Source organism: Puntigrus tetrazona, chromosome 2 (genome assembly GCF_018831695.1).
Source record: "Puntigrus tetrazona isolate hp1 chromosome 2, ASM1883169v1, whole genome shotgun sequence".
NCBI lineage: Eukaryota > Metazoa > Chordata > Actinopteri > Cypriniformes > Cyprinidae > Puntigrus > Puntigrus tetrazona.
The window spans coordinates 12171833-12190856 of NC_056700.1; the positions used below are offsets into that span (position 1 = coordinate 12171833).

Sequence of the window (19024 nt, forward strand, 5' to 3'; positions counted from 1 at the left end):
GTCTCCACTGCATGATTCCTGCCCTCTCCTAGCTCAAAACCCAGGTGATTTCTGTGGCACAGATGCTCTGCACGAAAATAGCAGAAAGCTGGTGAAAAAAAAACTCCTAGACAGGGCAACAGTTTGTGACACACTATTTTTTTTCACAGAATACAAGGACAATAGCAAAGGATTTCGTGTGTTCTCTGTAGTCGTATGAAAAGCAGAGGACCGAAGGCCTCCAGACTACAGTACCAAACCTTTTTTAATTACTTTCATCTCTCTTACTGTTTTATGAATTACAAGCAGCTTCAGTCTCATTTCCCATACCAGTAATACAGCAATTATCAACCAAAAGCCACCATTCATCTTTCTAACCTCAAAATCCCCCTGAACGTATCCTTAAGCGTATAACAAATCTCTTACATCTTTGGAGGAAAAAAAACGTTAAGCATTAGTTTTAACTCAATTTATTCCAAAATAAGTCTTTGGTGTGAGCAGATACATCACTTGTTTGATCTTTAGGTGTGATAGCCCCATGGCAAACCCCTGCTGCTGCAGTGCTAACAGGCTTGAGATTCAGTCTTCACTTCCTTTTTCTTCTACCTCTAGCCCTTCCCTCGCAGAACGGAGATTAAATGAATTGGTCTCGTACGAGAGCTGACCTTCAAATGTCAGAAACAGACCGGTTCATATTAAAGTTATCAGAGGGATAACTAACATCTTTATTTTCTCACATTTATGCTGGCTCATAAACACAAATACGCACGCAGGACTCGACAAATGTAGGTAGCAACAGCCTTTTTGAATCGTGGTCTCCCAGGAGAACACACAATGTCCAATTCATTCAAAGTATCACTAAATCTCGCATGTGTTTAGTAATATCTCCCAATGCTGATTAATACAATTTCGACAGCAGAAATCGTGTCTATATGCACAGGCCAGAAGAACAACTCTGTACTCATGTTATTTTTAGAGGATTAGAACTTTCTTTTATGGCAATGCTATTGTCACTGCATTTGATCACCATGTTTTTAACAGCCTGCATTTTGTTCTAGCTGCAAATTACAAAATGCATTTGCTCATGAATTCGCTTAAGGTTTAAAATCTTATCTTGTATATGGATGAAAACAAAAAGCGCAGGAAACACAACGCTCACTTAATATGAGGAAATGCATGCAAGTCATGTTTATAACCCCCTGCGTTTGAGAAAGTACTTGTTTCCTGAATGGAGCCTTTACGCCCTCTGCAGGAGACAGGATGCCAGTGCGTGACATTTACAGTCTGTAAGTAGGCTTTAAATTTATCTCTAATTCCAGATATATATTTGTATTCTTTTGTGAATGTTTTTTTTTTTTTGTAACATAAACACACAAACTAAAAAATACATAAATCTTCATTTTCTCACCCTCAAACCTGTATGTATTTCTTCTGCTGGACATAAAAGGAGATGCATGTCCTGATATTGCTGAGTTCTATGTGTTTCTCGGTCAACATATTTTATTGACCCTGGAATAACATTTTAATCCAAAAATATAATTTCAGAGGAAATGATAGATGAATGACACTGATGTACAAGCAACAAACAATGTGTATGTGTGTTTGTGTGTGTGTGTCTGTCTGTGTGTGTTAAATAATATATGATATATATAATTATATATGATATATACAAACTGCTGTGAAACTGTATGGATATACATTACAACACTTCATCAACAATCATTTTATCTATTCATGCAAAATCACTATTCATAAATCAGAAGTCTTGCCTGCTCAGTGACCATAACTTCACCAAGTACAAGTCAACATTCTTGTTGATCCTGGAACAATATTCCAATCAACCAATCGGATTTGAGAAATATTGGTTTTAGGCTTATGAACAGGGTTAGGTGCTGCTACGTCCTTGTTCATAAGCTACCATTTCCCACTGATTTCAGGAATACATTTTTGGTAGGGTTAGGTTTAGGGGTAGGGATTGAAATAAGTCTATTTTTTTTTTGACAGTAATGTTGATTCAGGATCAACAAAAAATGTTGATCCAGGATCATATTTTAATTGGCAATTGCTTTTCAACGTTTAACAGAACTTTTAAAAGCTTTAGTCACTATTTAAGGTGCATTATTAGAACGTTACTTCAGAAATGCATTAATGATACCCTGAGGTTTAAAGTGTAATTCTAGATTAAATAAACACTTGATCAGAAACATTACAGCAGAGATAGGTCGATCATATCCATATTATATTTCAACAAGGAAGTAAATTCATTTTCTATGAATGTGCAATACTTCTGGTTCAGTAGCCGCTGCTAATAAATAATTATGCTCCCATTATCCCATTATGCTCTGGCATTTTTGTAAGTAAATAAAGTCAAAAAATGCTAAACTATTTGTGCTTAATAAAAACAATGATAAAAAAATATGATAACAAACAGTTTGGACCTTCAAGCAGTGTAACAGATGGTTTTTGTACAGCTAAAATAATTGGAGATTGGCCAAAACAAGAAGCCATGCACAGTCAGGGTAATGCATTCATGCACATGTCCAATGGCACTAGACATTTGGATATAAATGGGAGCTAAATATGCAGTCCCATCTTACATCTCAGTGACCAAGGAACCACGGAAATCAGTATATTCCTTATTCATTTTAACCAAAAAAAAAATTGATTGGGAATCTCTCAAATTGGTGGATCTCTCATAAAATGCTCCAACAGAATTTGGTTTTGCAATTCGTTTGCAGTTTATAATTGAACGTTTAAACTTCGGCTAACACCATAATTAGTTGACATTGCATTATTATATGCATTTATAGAGATAACAGCAGCATTGAGATGGGTGCAAAAAAACTAAAACATAAACCCTGAGAAACTGACAGAACCACCAGAAACATAAATCAGCATCTCCAGCTAAAACCCAACCAAAGCTAATCAGTTAGCGTGGAATGTGAATGTGCATTAGCATGACAGGCATGATTGTTGTTGTTGTTGTTGTTTTTACTTTTTTTAAGTGTTTTAAACTAATAAACTATTTATCTGAAATATATTGTTTGAACTTAATCTTTTTCAACAACAGGCTTGATACTTTCTGTTTTTAACCAATTTGTGCATTTGGAAATCCACCCAATTCTAGCCAATAAGAACACTACAGACATGCTCCCTGTGCATGCATTACATTTGGGTTCAGGTCTGCTTAAGGATATCTTATAATACCTAGACAAGCTCTGTTTCAGTTCCTCTCTGTGACAGTTGCTTAGTTAGCACACACTGAAATGTACTTATTTAGAACACGCTTTTGAATGGGTGTCAGTGGAGGAAAATGCTTTTTGTCACCATGCAGTTCCAGCAAATACCAGCAGGGGCTAAAGCAAACAAGCTCACCAGCCCTATGGACATGTTAAATATACTCTACTTGCATACTGCATATTTAAAATAGTTTGCACTGAAACGGTTAATGTTGAAATGACTTTTTTTTTTCTTTATCTGTTTGTTCCTTCTTTGGATTCTTCAGAAGGAAACATAACGCAGAGACAAACAGGAACTATTTGCAGCCAGGAACACTGCGGGGTTTGTTCAGCTTCTTTTTCTTTATTATTATTATCTCTTCTGATGTTGGGACTAACAGTATCTGGGTTGTCAGTGATTCCTCGTGATATGATCACTTTAAACTGTGAATGATCAAGAATATTTCAAACACTTTTCTCAGTCGCCATAGGGTTTGCTGTAGGCTGTGTTTTACTCTTTAATCTTTAATTTCACTTCAGAAAACTTGGTCTAAGCTTACTGTTCAAATGTAAAAGAAAAAAGGTATAATTTTAATTTTATTTTTAAGACCCATTAGTTAACATAAGGCTATTAGACTGATAGGTTAGTTAGGCTATTAGACTAACTAACAATGAGCAATACATTTGTTAACATGTTCGCTGATCTTTGTTACAGCAAACTAATTAAAAATATGTTCATAGTTGGTTTTAAAGTTCTAAAGGTCTAAATAATAGGCTATTGACAGATACAGATTTGATTTGCATTACAATTTTTAATAGTAGGCTTTATTAGTAGGCTAAATGTTGAAATTAAGATTAAATATTGCTTTAGAAGTATGCTGTTTTAATTATTAGTTTATATTAATTGATGCACTTAACTAATGTTAACAAATGAAACCTTATTGTAAAGAGTTAGGCTACAACAAAAAAAAAATGGGTGTGCGTTTTTCCCCCACTTCATTTTTGTATAATAGGCTACTATAAAAAATGCTCAAACAAGCTTTCATTTCCAATTTGAACAATATTAACATAAATAAAATGTGTAAAATGATTATTTAGTATAAAAAGTTCATGGGAATATGCTAATAAGGTGACACGTAAACACAAACACGAATCGTGTCACGCTACAATACAGCTAGGCTATTTGTAAAACTACAATGAATGTGTCGTGTGCTTTGGGTTTGTGTTGACATCGTTTATACAGCCCCTCGAGTGTCCGGAGGGAGGCGTATCCAAGCGTCTCCTCTCACACTCACTCGGAGGAGGAGATGCCAGACATTGCCCTTAACACGCTCGCGGAATCACTGTCGCGCGGGAAACAAAGGCTCGGCTGCCGTGGAGTCAACAGTCGCGCGCTCCATCCTAAAGCCATGTGAGAGATCCGCTGCTGCAAAGGGACGCCAGAACGCACTGACCGTCGGGTTGAGCGCCGCTCCCCGGAAAACAGAGAGCACACGTCCCCGCCAAGAACCGTTTTTGCAACCCGAGAAAATAACCGAATTTATGCCCATCAGTAGATAGTAGTAACCCAGTCGTATTGATCGCCTGTATCGTTTACGCCTCCGAGCGGGGGTTTGTTTTTTTTTCCTGAGCGGGCGCGAGAGAAACATTTGCTATCAAAAGGGAACGGTCTGACCACTGAGTAAGTATTCGTTTCAGAACAATTGTTCGTTTCCTGCGGGTTTTATTGTCTTTCGTTCCCTGACATCTCTGTATTGTTGTTATGCCGAAAGCTTTGCGTTGCGATGGCGCTTTAAATCGCCCGAATGTCTAGAATGCATTGCAACAACCGCGAAATGACAGGATTGCAATGTAACAATGCGAGATAAGTTACATTTGCACGTTCGCAGAGAGCAGAGAATGGTTAATAAGATATGCAAAGGTTATGTCTGTCATCATACGTTTACATAAATTGAAGTATCTTCTGTGGCCCAATAACACGCTGGTGCGCTTTGCAGCGCATCCCCGTGTAACAGCAGTACGTGCTCGGGTGTGGGAGAACCACATCTAGCGATACACTGATGAAACTGGGTGGGATGATCCAATATGGCCGTGTAGACCTGGATTTAGCGGCATATGATGTAAACTGTTTTCGTATACATTTGGATTTTTGGCCATTTTCTGACACAATTTCCCCGCGCGTGAAATCAAATACGCTTCGCGTCTGACGGGGCTTCTGATGCGGGGTTTTTTTTCTGTGTCAAATCTTCTCCACACCCACCGCGTCCACGGTGCGTTCATTCCCCAGATGGAAATGGTTTATTTTCGCCAAGGGCGAGACGGGAACCGTGAAGCGTTTTGTATTATACCGTTACGTAAAATAGTTTATTTGTGAAACGTATCGTTTTGTGTGATAATAACGAGAGGCGCTGGAAGCGGGAATTGGACGGTGATGTCAACCCTGGGACGCGTCCAACGCCAAAGCTTTGTCAGTCAAGTTTACGCTCCCATAAACATGTGAGGCACTGGGTCATTGGACCCACAAAAGCAGGTTCCTAAAGGGGGAAAAAATCAATAAGGTGATGCTGGAATTAGGGTTGGTGCTCTTGTAAATGTTGTAGCCTAGAGTGTGTGCTCATAGTTCATAAAGAAGAACCGCAGAAGCTCTGTGGAAAGGATTTCATTTAATTTAACTTAGAGTTAGAAGCTTTTGGGGATTTTCTTATCTGTGTTTAGAATAGTTTAATTTATAATTTAAATAGCGCATGGCAATTTTGTAGCTTTTAATTGCACAGATGTTTATTAAAAATGTTATATTTATTAATTAATATTGTATTAATTAACATGCTTCCCCATAAGGCACACTGTCAACACTGACATAACAATACTGCTATGCAACAACAATGATAATCTATGCTGTGCGGTGATATGATAAACATATCATAAATAGCTGGCCTTATATATTTGGAATACTACAGGCTGTATTGCGTTTAACCTTTAATAACTGTCAAGCTACTGTATTTTTGAATGAACATGCTATTAGCTATTGAAACATGCTTGTAAATATTAGACCAACATTATTACTTATAAATGTTTCAATCGGCAAGCTTCCAATAAGGACCCAAAGAATATCTATGCCATTTTTCCAACACAGCAACCCTTATCTGCCAGGGTCACATTCCTGGCTGAGAAGCATGTGTAATGTTATGGATAATCTCTAATCTGATTTTTTAAAATTCGCATTAAATGTAAGAATCCCCTATCAATGTATAATCTGTGACACGAGTGCATTCATATATTTTACACCACTGTTTAAATATGACATCTGGTATAACGCAAGTAGTCACATGAGGTCTGACACTTCATGGGTGTTGCCGTCCAGCAGCAAAGACTCCTGACAGCTGCCGTGATTTGACACAGCTCAGACTGAACAGCTCTGGACTGTCGCTGATGTTTTAACCTTTCACCCATATCTCTTCTGTTCTCTATCGGAACTCTGTAGCAGATAATAACCCATAACAGACTCTCCTCATTTACTCAAGCCCTTCCTGCTCACTCCAGCCTTCATGAAAATATCTTAATGACTGCTACAAAACACGAGTGCGCACTTAATGAGCGTAATACCACACATTTCAACCCAGCTAATGTCCATCAGAATATTTTGGAAAGTGTTTATGGACTGTGTTTTGCTTAGGGTGGAAAATCCACTGCAGTTTTATGAACTGTAAGAGTCATCTCATTCCATCTCTAGAAAACGGCAAGAGAAACTATTTAAGTGTTACCGGTTAAAAAGGTGACCTACATTCTATGTTTAAAATGTGTATGTATGCACTCATGGTCTAACAACTTTTGGGGGTTGTATCCTCCCTTTCTTTTCTTCTCTCCATGGTTGGTTGAGACCTGGCTCATTGCATGTCTCAGAGAAAAGGGAGCACATGAAACTACTGGTACAGTCCTTTACCAGTCAAGCTGGGCTTTCTCAAAATCCAAATGTTGAAGTTTCTCAAGTCTCCCTCCCACATTCTTTGCAATCAAACAGCACTTAGTCTGTAACTCTTTTCATGTTCCTGAGTTAGTTTGGGTGGACTTTTTAGCTCTTAGAGGGTACGTTTTGATTTCCTGAACATGCATATTTTGTAAGTGTCAAATGTCCCTTAATTTGTTTCTTAACAACCATCAGAAAGCTTCTAAGATTAGCCAGGATTGCTTTCTTAAAGTGCAATCCTGTTTCACTACAAATTAACTGATTGAACATCTGCAGTTTGCAGTAACAAGAATCCCTGCAGACGGCATGATTTGCTTAATGTAGCGGCCCTTAAAATTGAGTTATATATCCTACAAGCCATTAAAATCTACCAGGAGAGGACTCTCAGGAGAGGTTTACATCACCAAGAAGATGTGCCTGCTTTGTTGTAACTGTCATTGTAATTTGTAATTGGAACCCAATGCATATGAATAGGACCAGACATTTTTGTTAGCCCCAAGTTTAATTCATATACACAAAAAGGAGCCTTTGGTTAATGTTGTGGCATGTTTTTTAAGCATTTGATTTTCTCTATAGAAATCTAGCCATGATTATCTATTGGCTGCTCTTTGTCACTTTTGGCATTTCAAACACTTTTGTTGGCCAGAGAGTGAACCAGTGAAAAGGTCACAGCATGGCTTCAGTGTGTTGCCCAGCAGTGGACTAGAGAGGGGAAACAAGCTGTAAGATAAGTGCACCCACACTGGAGACTTCACAGATTGGATAAAGCTGGCCAGTGTTGTGTTTTTCCTGGACTCCCAAGTGCTTTTCCAATGCTGTCAATGAGATGTGGCGAAAGGAAATGGCTGCATGGTGTTGAAACTTTTCAAAGAGTTTCTCCTTATTCCTTTATTCCTAAACCACTGATACAGCACTGTACTAATTTGCTAAGAGTTTTTGAACTAGTGAAATTTATTGCAGATTAGTTGAACAAACCCAACAACTGGTATGATTACATACATGCTATTGATGGGAAGAAGATTATTGTCATTTTGTATTAATAATGCATATTTGATATAGGCTAGCTAATATTTTTTTTAATCTAATTTCAGGATAGTAATCTGCTGTGACCATACAGTTTAAACAAACAGCTAGAAGTTGTACAGAAATGTTTGTCAGACTATAGATTTCCAGAAACTGATTATTTGGACAGGAGTAGTGCAAATAAATAATAACAGGTAAAATCTTGAATTTACATACCGTACGTTTTTCTGTTTTAGTACTACAAATTTATTTTATGAGTGCAGTCTTTGTTTTTATAATACACTATTTATATGTATAATAGTAGCCATATCCTGATGATATTCACAGTTAAACTACTTTGCAATATGATTGGTTTATGTTGCATATGCAGCCAATGAAGTTGCTACTTAATACTTGCTGGTTAGCATTCACTAGATCAGATCCCAGTGTGCTTTCAGAGTTCCAAAGCCTTTCAAAGCCTCCACCTTCCCCAGCTCCACCTGTGCTGTGGGTTATTATGAATGCTGTGTGTGTGCAGCAGCACTATGTCTTAAATACTCACTAAGCATATGTGTTGGCTGCAGCAAGTTCCTGTATTTGCTTTGCAGCTGCAGTAATCTACAAAAACAGCAATAACCAACAGCAGCAGCAAAGCAGATCTATTGGATATGATGGATATAAAAAAAGTCAGTTATTTGTATCTTTTGCTGCAGTTTGTCAAAATATCACTTTACATTTCCAAGCATTTATTTGGACATTAATAATACAGTGAGGGTTTTTTTTGACAACAGCTAGTGTTCCACACAGAGATCTAATCTCAGAGATCTGATACATATGAAAAATCGTGGAATTTCATTGGTCAACCAGCTCGGCAGCCCTGTTAGACCTTGAGAAAATGGTTATGTATGTTTTGTTATCTGTTATCCCTGAATCATTGCTTATCACTTTTGTTACCGTCCATGCTGCTCCACTTTTCATGAGTGGGCTTGCTTCATGAATCATCCTCGGCGTGATCTCAAGTGCTGCATTTGTGACTATCTACACTAGTGGTTTAAAATGCAGGTGTTAATGCAACATTGAGTGTTTTTGCACCAAGGAGAGGTTTTGGGGTGAGCTTGAGTTCAACAGTTATTCCATCGGTCAACAGTTAATCCTTTGGTCTGATTGTAGAGAAGCATTAGATTTTATCTTGCATGATCAGTTCCATTGTAAAATGATTCTTTAGCTCTGAAATCAGAGAGAGATAACATATCGACAAACATTCCCTGTGAGGGAGTGAACATGTGACTAGCTATGTTCGGGTGGGCCATTGAGATCACCAATCAGCTGGATGACTCTCCCCTGCAGCCAATTTTTTAGTAGAGGAGCTCTTTTTCTGTGGACTAGTGCAGAAGCTTGCAGTAAAACAGGCTTTGACAAAAGACGTCATTGTGCCAGGTTCAAGATGGCTTTCCACTGCCCCTATTCCACAGCTGACCTCTTTTTTTTATCCATGTGTCCCTTTTCCTTTGATTTTTTTTTTGTAAGTTTCCTCAATCCATGCATTGTATGATTTGCCTCCTTTTCACAGAATGCTTATCAAAGTAGCCAAAAAGCATGTAACCACAAATGTTTGGACTGCTTGTATTAATATTAACCCTGTCTTGACCGCAAAGAGGAGTTTTGGTTTCTCTTTTAACAGTATTCATGCCCATATCAAAGTCATAGAGAACTATTGGAGCCAGCCACGTTGGTCTGCCCTTGGATTGGGCTTTATGTTAGAGCTCTGGAATCAATTTAGGTTGGAATGCAAAGGACTGTTAACAGTCTTGAAATTTGCATGCCATTCATAACTTCTCCCTTTATAGCTGTTGGACCGGTGTTTTCCACTGCTGCCAAAAATGCCGATATTGGTTCATATCTGGAGTTTGATTTCTGAGAAGAGAAAAAGAGCTGCCCACTTCTTCTATCGATTCTCATCGACCTGTTTTTCCTCAAAGGATAGAAGTGCAAAACACTCTTGACCGGCCGGGCTCATATTTTACAGGAGAGAAGCATGTGGTCCATCTATAATGCATTGCGGAAGTGTGCAAGATGTTAGTTCAAACTTGCAGGTATAGCAGTGTACTACAAGGTAGTGTGAGATGTGTGTATTTAAAGAGGAAATGATGTGTATGTCTAAAGATCCGGCAGGGATCCGGCCATGCATTATGAAACAGAAGTGCTATACTGAATGCTATGCTTTCAGATAAAAGTGTCAACTATTACTCAGTTACTCCTGTTGTTTAAATTGTTAATATATGTATATATTTCTTTTGCAGGATGTCGGAAGCTTTGTCACAGGAAGAGAGACTTCGAGCCATTGCTGTAAGTAAATAATTACACTTTTAATTATACTTTTCATTTAATTAAATTCGGTTTATTTCGATTAAGCTTGCCACAACTAATTACTAAAAGTAATTGATAATAAAAATAATGAATAAATACCAATTGTATATTATTATCATTATTATTTTTTAAATAAATCAATTCATTTAATCAGCAATGATGCATTATTTAGTAAAGATATTTTTAATGGTTTCAAACAAGTGCTGTTCTTTTAAAACTCCTATTCATCAAAGATGGATGACATTCAGTTTTACCATAAAAGGAATAAACACGTTGTAAATATATTAAAATTGTAAACAGTTTTAACTTGTAATCATATTTCACAATATTACTGTTTTATTAACTTTTTTTGTCAAATAAATGCACAAATGACTGAAAATATCTCACCAACCCACCATTTAAACAGTAGTGTATACCGAATTGGTAACACTTTAGTGTAGGGACCAATTCTCAATATTAACTGGTTGCTTTTGTCAGGTCTATGGATTCTTTGTTGTTGTTTTTCTTGTCCCATGTGCTCTGTGCGCCCTACTTTCTGTTAATTGTCTGATTGTATTCAGGTGTGCCTTGTTAATTTAGTAATTTCCTATGTGTTTATAAGTTCCAGTTTGGTTTAGTTCAGGTTCTTCTTTAATGTGTGTGGAAGTCTGCCTGCCTGCCTGCTTGCCTGCCTGTATTATTAGTTGTTCTTGTGTAGAAAATTAAAAGTTATATCCTCGTCGAGCGTTCCTTCCCTCAGCCACACCGTGACAGCTTTTTCGCATGCCAATTAATATTTTGTCTGTTTATTAGACCTTAAAATAAAACGTGGCCAAGTAATTTATAATCAAAAAATCTATTCTAACAATTATAATATAAATAAATAAATAAATACTACCATACGTGACTAGCGCTTTCAGAACTTTTGCCAGCTAAACTCCTCATTACGCAACACAATCGCACCGGATCAGCATGAGGACAGATGTCAGGATACAGATGCACTGATGGCCACAGTGCGTCATGACCATCTATACCTGCTAATGCATGTCCAGCCATCAGCACTAAAGCACTTCTGTGAGTTTAATTATTGATGGGGCTTAGCATTGTCTTGTGAACGACCAGACTAACGTTGCCTTTAACTGTCATTTGTCCGTCCTCTGAAAAGTGGAGGCTTCCAGGATGTGCGTGGTCAAGAGTTTCGTTTTTCCGATTAATGAATCTTTGGCTAATATGTTTACACAGGAGCAGAGGGGGTTTATGTCGTTAGATGCTTTTAGATACTGTCACTGTCTTTTATCAGAGTCAGTGTTTTGTGGCCTGGGCATCACTCGATTGCTGCATTACACATTCAGTTACAATATATATTTTGAAGCCACTGTTGGGTAATTAAGATTTGACAGATTAACTAGTGCTTTGACTGGAGTCGTTTATAAACAGTGTTTCAAATGAGAACTTTTTCGGTGTTATGTAATTCAGAATCATTGATATTTACTTGATATTGCTGTGGAAATAGAAAAGGTGCTTTAGTTATTAGTTCATTTAGATTGTATTTAATCCTCTCCTCTGAACAAGTCACACATTTTCATTTTTCATTTAGGTTAGCTCGATGTAATAAAATAACAAAAACTAAAACCAAAATAAAATGAAACAGAAAACTATTTAGACAATAAAACAGACAAACATAACATTGTACAAAAAAAATTTAATAAAATAAAAAAATGGAATTGAAAGTAAATATATTTTATATATATATACAGTCAACAATGTTAAAATCAAATTGTGAATAATGTTTAATAATAATGAATTCTTACCATTTCTTTAACTATATTCCTTGGTTATTTGATTTTGTGAACTGGGAGATTCTGCATCAGTTTAATATGTTGTCTGTCTTTCAGGAGAAGAGAAAGAGGGAGGCTGAGATTGAAAACAAAAGAAGACAACTTGAGGATGACCGCAGACAACTCCAGCACCTCAAGGTACCAAGACATAACCGCTAATAGGTTGTGGATACATTTTAAAAAGCTGAGCAGGTGTTTGCTGTGGTTTTAACCCAGAGGTGAAGAGTCAGAGGGCTGTGGCGCGTCACTCTTATGTAATTTACTGTCTGTCTGGTCCCACACTTCAAATGTCTATTTAAAGCCCTAGTGTTGAAAGTCATAATGTGACAATGATTTTTCAGGATTTTGAAGTTGCTGAAAGGAGAGGGGGAAGTTTTAACAGCAGTTTCCTGTTTGAGGGGACGAGGGAAGAAATCTGTATCCTCCCTTAAAGTTCTGCCTTGTTATGATAAGTCAGACCTCTCACAAATTGTAGTTTTTAGAAAGTTTTTACTTTTCATGGGAATCATGAAATTCTTTTCATTTTATTACTATTTTTATTTTATTTAAAGTTAATCATACAAAGTACACCTCGGTAAAAGAAAATATTTTATAATTTATAAATATTTACAACAACAGGCATTAAATGAAAAAGCAAAAATTATAACCGTTTTTATAGCAGAAATTTGCCCTCTCTTCTCCTCTGTTTGCACAAAAAAAAAATAAATAAATATATATATATATATATATATATATATATATATATATATATATATATATATATATTAGTTGGCTCTGCAAATTAGACCTAAATAGAAGAAAGTGTTTTAAGAAAAATAATAAAAATGTAACGGTTCTGACTTTTCTTAACAGATCAGAACCTTGCTTTACATAGACACATCCATGCATATTTAATCATAGTCATAAATATTTTAAACGTGCAATAATAAATTATGTAATTATGTACAACAGCCAAACAATCAGGTGTTGTATAATCACTTTTTAAATAAATTTATATATGGTGTAATATTTATGATCTCTGAATGCCAGCATGCATTATTACCACAGTTATTTTCTTTGAAAATTTAAGCCAAAATATTAAAACTGCTAAATTTATGTAAATCCTAAAGATCCCAGGTCTGCTACAGAGGATCAGTGGTCAAAAATAACTTGCCTGCGTGCCTATCCTCATCTCCCAAGTATCCGGCAAGGCGATTGTTTCCCTTTTGTTATCTGACACAACGTGATATTTTTTGTTTGTTAGTTTTATACCTACCATTGTTTTTTTGTGCATAAGGGATTTTGCTCAATAGGGAACAATGGAGCAGGCCTCAGTTTCCTACCGAGCGACACTCAGATCCTTTGTCCTCCCCCTGTGCTGGGATTGTATTGCGTGTGCATGTGGATGGGTGTGAACGTGTGGTGATGTCAGCACATCTGTCATCGTGCCAGAATTTGCAGTCACAAAGCCAAAGCTGAGGGAGGGGGCTGAGGGACGAGAAAGAGAGCAGGAGAGGGTCATTTCGGACCGTTTCGAACGTGGAAGTCACAAGACATTATACAAAATGAAGTAACTTGTTGCTAATTCTATGTGAAGGATTGCGTCTAAAACTGACCCAGTTTCGTGAGAATAGGGAGTAGGTAAGACATTTTAAGAAGGCACAACGTAAGATCTCATGTTTTTTCCATTTGGTCATTTTCAGAGTGCACACAAAAATGTCAGCGATTGCCTCAGTCTTTTTTAGTTCATGTGACTCTGCTTTTTCCATGAATGACTCTTTTTGACATTCTGCGAATCAATTTTTCAAGTTCAGTAATATATTTGATTTCATTAAACTTTACAAAAATAGTTCACACACACACACACACACTCTAAAGCATAGTGGTTATAAAATTAATTAGAAGTGAAGATAATCAAGAGAAGATATCCTCAGACCTCAGCTTTACAATGCAACGATAGTTTACTATTACTGAACGCTCGTGCTGTCTTCATATTTTTATTTACCATACTCTTCTTTCTAGTCTAGCAGATGAGGTCTCTTGTTTGTCTATTGACCTTTGTCTTCATGCTTTCGTGGTTTTCATCTCACCTTTCCTCTCCTTTCTTTCTTTTCATTTTCTTCTCTAGAGGCCTGTCTGAATGAATCTTTCAGATGTCAACCTCGCAGAGCTCAGACGCCGCTGTCTGTGCAGTAGAAACTAAGAATGAAAGGAAAAAAGATATTAAACCCTACGGCGGCTTTATAAAATTTTTCTCGACTCATCCGTTTATTAATTTCATTCTCAAATAACGTCATCATCTACATCTCAGCTTCCTTGTTGTTCAGGTTTTCAGCTCTTTAGGAAACAACAGGTGTTATCGAGGGCTCTGTGATGTTTCTCTTCTGTTTTGTCTTATCGTGGGTCTTGGGTTCACTGTTTGATGTTCAGCAGATGTTTGCTGCAGGTTGAACAGTCTCTGCTGCACTAGAATAGAAGCAGCGCTGGTGGCAGCGGCAGTTTGTAATGATGATGATGAATATGTTTGTCATAAAAAAGCTTATAAATCACTAGCGCTCTGTTTTCATTTGCCTCATAATGTGACAGATTATTCAGTGAAAAAAGTAGGGCAGTCTTTGTTTATATTAGGCTACATGTCAGGATATCCAGAGTGGCAGGATGCCTCGCATTTCTAATTGCAGTGCATTGCCATCTCTAGTGCCACCTATGCTTGTACCCGAAATATTTCCCATCCCTGTGCCAGACGCAGATGTCAGAATTCTCTTCAGACAGCAGTGGTTCATTCTGGTCCTGCCAGTCTAAAACAGAGCTCTGGCAGGAAGCCCCGTTTGAGCAGGCGCCTGTCAAAATGTTTCACTATCCAGAAATGTGCATAGTGTGCATTAGCAACCATGGAGAATGCCCTAAAGTGAAAAACTAATGGACAGCTAATGGTCATGCGCTACACTAGCCTTAATGGTGCAGATTTGTTCACGTCAGCACAATGAATCAGGCTGACATTAACTCATTTTTCAAGCATTCATTTTGTCAATATAATGCAATTAGGGGCCATTTTTATACATACATATACACACACAAGCTTACTCGGCAAAAATGCATTTATAATGTAAATGCTCTTCTTTTAAACTACTAAAATACTGAAGATAATCTTTGTACAAAAATGAGCACCGTATTAGGTTTCTGAAGGATCACGTGAAACTGAAGCTTGCAATTCAGCTTTGCTTCGTTTCAGTGTCAAATATATTTAAATAAGAAACAGTCTTTTAAATTGTAATATTTCATTATTTTTTACCATGCAGTATTTGCAAGATCTGTTCATTCTGTTGAAGTGATGTTAAATCCTTTAAAAAGAAATCTCTAAGCCCTGTTGTTTGTTTCCACAGTCAAAGGCATTGAGAGAGCGGTGGCTGTTGGACGGAGCGCCATCCAGTGGAGAAGACGAGGCACAGAAACAATTACAAGAGGATGAAGCCAAGACCAAACTACTGGAGCAGACCATCCTCAGGTTAAGACCGGTCAATTAGTCATTTGCTACCTTATTCTAGCATGCATTGCTCATGTTCGCTTATCTTTTCCCTTAACAGACTAGAACAGGAGATTGATGAGCTTGAGACTGGAGTGCCTTTGAATAAAGGAGAAAATGTAAGCTATTAGGTTTTTAGTTAGTTTAGTAAAGGTTTTAATTTTGATAATAATAATGACTTTGTGTCATGTCTTCTCTCCTAGGCACCTGATGGTCCAGCGAAGGGTGAGTGTGGAAATATATTTTGAGTTCTCCATCTCTGCATAAACGTAACAGAAAGGATTGACTTGTTATCGGTTTGTTTGCAGTAATGGCCACCGTGTCATTTCACTCTTGAAAGATCCAACAGGTCTAACAGAGTTCAATGAATGTTTGTATTATAGTTTTATTAATAAATACCGAATAGCAGCTTCATTTAAATCGTTAACCGATTCTTCCATTTGGCGTGAACAGTAGTGAAAGTTGAACGAGTGTCTTTTTCTGTCCCCAGCAGTTGAGAACGGCATACAGCAGCCCAGCCCGAACGCAGATCAAAATAGCAAGAAACAGATCACAGGCATCGAGGCCAAACTGCAGTGCACCAACCCCGACGTAGCCATTGAGAATGCCAGCGCAGAGCATCCCGTCACCATGGTGTTCATGGGCTACAAGAATGTAGAGGACGAGGCCGAGACCAAGAAGACGCTGGGCATAGAGGAGACAGTGAAAGCTGAATTTGTGGTCATTGAGGACGGCGAGAGCAAAGCTGGGAACGAAGGGGCCAAAGAGGACCAGGCCCCACCTAACGGCAGCACCTCCAGTCCCGACAAAGCTCAGGATGAAGCCAAGAAGGAGGAATCGAAAGAAGAAGGCAATTCGAAAGAAAAGCAGCCGTGCAAGTGCTGCACAGTCATGTGAGTGAGCAACCGCTCACCCTGAAGTTAAGACTCTGACAGAAAACTGACCCCCTGACCATAACACAACAATGAATAAGTATACCCCGTATACTTATAATTAACTTTTGTTGTCTAGTATGTATTTCTTTTTTTATTTCTATTAATATTTTTCTATATTTCTGTCTTGACATTTATATATCTATATATACATATATTTTCATTATGTAATCTTATGAAGTCCAGTATTTTGCTTGTTGAAGAACAGAAAAATGAGGACCACGACAGATTCCGCTTTAGACAAAAACACAGTTAAAAGAACAATTTTGTGGCCCTCATCCTTATTTTGTTTTAAGAAAAATAAGATGAACGTCTCGATATATATGAACTAGCTATTTATCTCCCATATGCATTTGTGTTTTTAAGATATTACTTTATAACTGAGAAGAAATTACTATATTGATATTACAATGTTATGCTTTTAATATATATTTTGAGCCTTTTGTTTTGTTTTTTGTTTTTGCCAAATCATCTCAGACCACTGTGAACACTGGTACATGGAGTGTCGTCTTTGTCCACAATCATACATTCTGCATTACACCACATAGTAGGCCGATATGTTTGTAAATATGATGCAATTATTTATGACTGTTCATGCTATGGTAGAATACATGTAATCACGTTTTATTAAAATAAATAATTACTGTATTACTGCTGTAATTACCCCAGATCCCAATTATAACCACAGCAGATATCGGTTTTAACAGTACATCACTTTTTAACCAAATAACCCATTTTAAAACCTTTTCAATCTTTTTTTTTTTTTTTTTTTACTTGAATGATAACATTGTTAGATTCAATTGTAATCAATATTACATTTTTGAAAATTTAGTAACATTGCAATGCCTCATATTACACGTAGCCCATATTATCAAAAAGCATTCTTGCAGTATGCAAAATATATCTTTATATCATTTGAATAAAAAAAAGAATTGTGTGAAATTGAGGGGCTTTGATGTTGATGGGGTTGCTGTTAGTTGGTATGCCCTCAATTAAGCTAGAGTTCAACATCCGTGATTCAGTGTTCAGGCAGTTGATTCACGATGAAGAATCATCCGTTTGCGTTAATTCTAAGTAAACAGTCTGGGGTCAAAAAAACATTTTTCACATTCTAAGACCATGGTTTTGTAAATGTAGTTTTGCTGTCTTTCTGATATTTCAATTTAATGAATTATTTCATTTTGTGTAAGAAAATATGTGTTGTGGCTATCAAATAATGTCATGAGTTATAGGTGCTTTATTGGTATGGCCAATGCCTGTTATGGTCCAAGTGTTTAAATCAGGAACAATGACAATAAACAAAAAAATGTTTGTTTACAGTTATGTATTGGTACTTCTTTGGTAATTACGTTTTCACTCACCCACAGTCAACAAATCTGACACAGTTACAAATGGCAGCAAAATTAATTTTGATTTCGCCAGGGACGAAATGTTAGCACACTGCATGTTTGACGATATTGTGTGTAGAGAGAGATTCTCATTTAGAGATATATAATATTTACTCAGCAATTACTGCTATTGTTTCAGGTGTAATAACTTATATATGAAATTTAATTCATGGTTGTAGAGTATCAACAGACAGATATCCAACCAAAAAAACACATTTTACACTCTGTGAGACCTTAAAAAAAACTTTTGTAGTGTGTAAAGGTTGCCATCTGCAGGATGAAATCTAAGTTGGTTACCTTGTGAAGCAGCAGTTTGTAGGTTAAAGTGATGCTACTCTTTACTACTTGACGTGTTATATTTAGAACTGGAGTCGGAGAGAACAACTGGAACATTGTCCTGGGCCCTGTGATGAGTGGGGCCCATTGTGGTCCTCTACGGTGCAGCCTACCGATTGGGCCTGAAGAAGGGAGGCCCACCCATTAAACCTTTTCCCAGGCACATAAATTCTAGTGACAAAGCTGACTATATTAGCATTCCACAAAGATGGTAGATAAATGACTCAAAGATTTTGAACAGAGTACATAAGCAGTAACAATTTGGTGATTTTAGGTAAATTTAGCTATCTTTTGCCATTCGTCTTAATGTTAAAGTGACAGTGACCAACAAATAAAATTCTGTCATCATACTCATCCTGCACTGCTCCAATTAAATTGTCATAAACTTGCTACACTTTATTTCTTCTGTGGAAGCACAAAAGGACATTCATTTGAAGACTGTTATACAACACTGATACATTTCTCAAGTATCTCTTTTTGCGTTACTCAAGACTAAAAATGTTTTAAGATGAAATTGCT

General features: G+C 37.0%; 1 protein-coding gene across 3 annotated transcripts; it reads left to right on the forward strand.

The window, feature by feature from the left end:
- The first annotated feature begins 4395 nt into the window (after positions 1-4395).
- palm1b (paralemmin 1b) lies at positions 4396-18104 on the forward strand. Of its 3 annotated transcripts, none has more exons than XM_043223854.1 (7): positions 4396-4878; positions 10464-10509; positions 12405-12485; positions 15710-15831; positions 15911-15968; positions 16053-16074; positions 16340-18104. In XM_043223854.1, the coding sequence occupies exons 2-7, from the start codon at positions 10465-10467 to the stop codon at positions 16744-16746; spliced, it is 735 nt and encodes a 244-aa protein (XP_043079789.1). In that variant the 5' UTR covers positions 4396-4878; position 10464; the 3' UTR covers positions 16747-18104. The 3 variants fall into 3 exon arrangements, with proteins under 3 accessions (XP_043079789.1, XP_043079795.1, XP_043079802.1); XM_043223860.1 differs by having other exon boundaries at positions 4397-4878; positions 16343-18104; XM_043223867.1 differs by lacking the exon at positions 4396-4878 and adding an exon at positions 14455-14527.
- The last annotated feature ends 920 nt before the right edge of the window (positions 18105-19024 follow it).

What these genes read in the sequence shown, in the direction of transcription:
- palm1b (XM_043223854.1), top strand. Translation starts at nt 10,465, where the DNA reads ATGTCGGAAGCTTTGTCACAGGAAGAGAGACTTCGAGCCATTGCT. An exon ending in GACAACTCCAGCACCTCAAG is followed by an intron (nt 12,486 to 15,709) that starts GTACCAAGACAT and finishes TTGTTTCCACAG; the next exon opens with TCAAAGGCATTGAGAGAGCG. An exon ending in ACCTGATGGTCCAGCGAAGG is followed by an intron (nt 16,075 to 16,339) that starts GTGAGTGTGGAA and finishes TTCTGTCCCCAG; the next exon opens with CAGTTGAGAACGGCATACAG.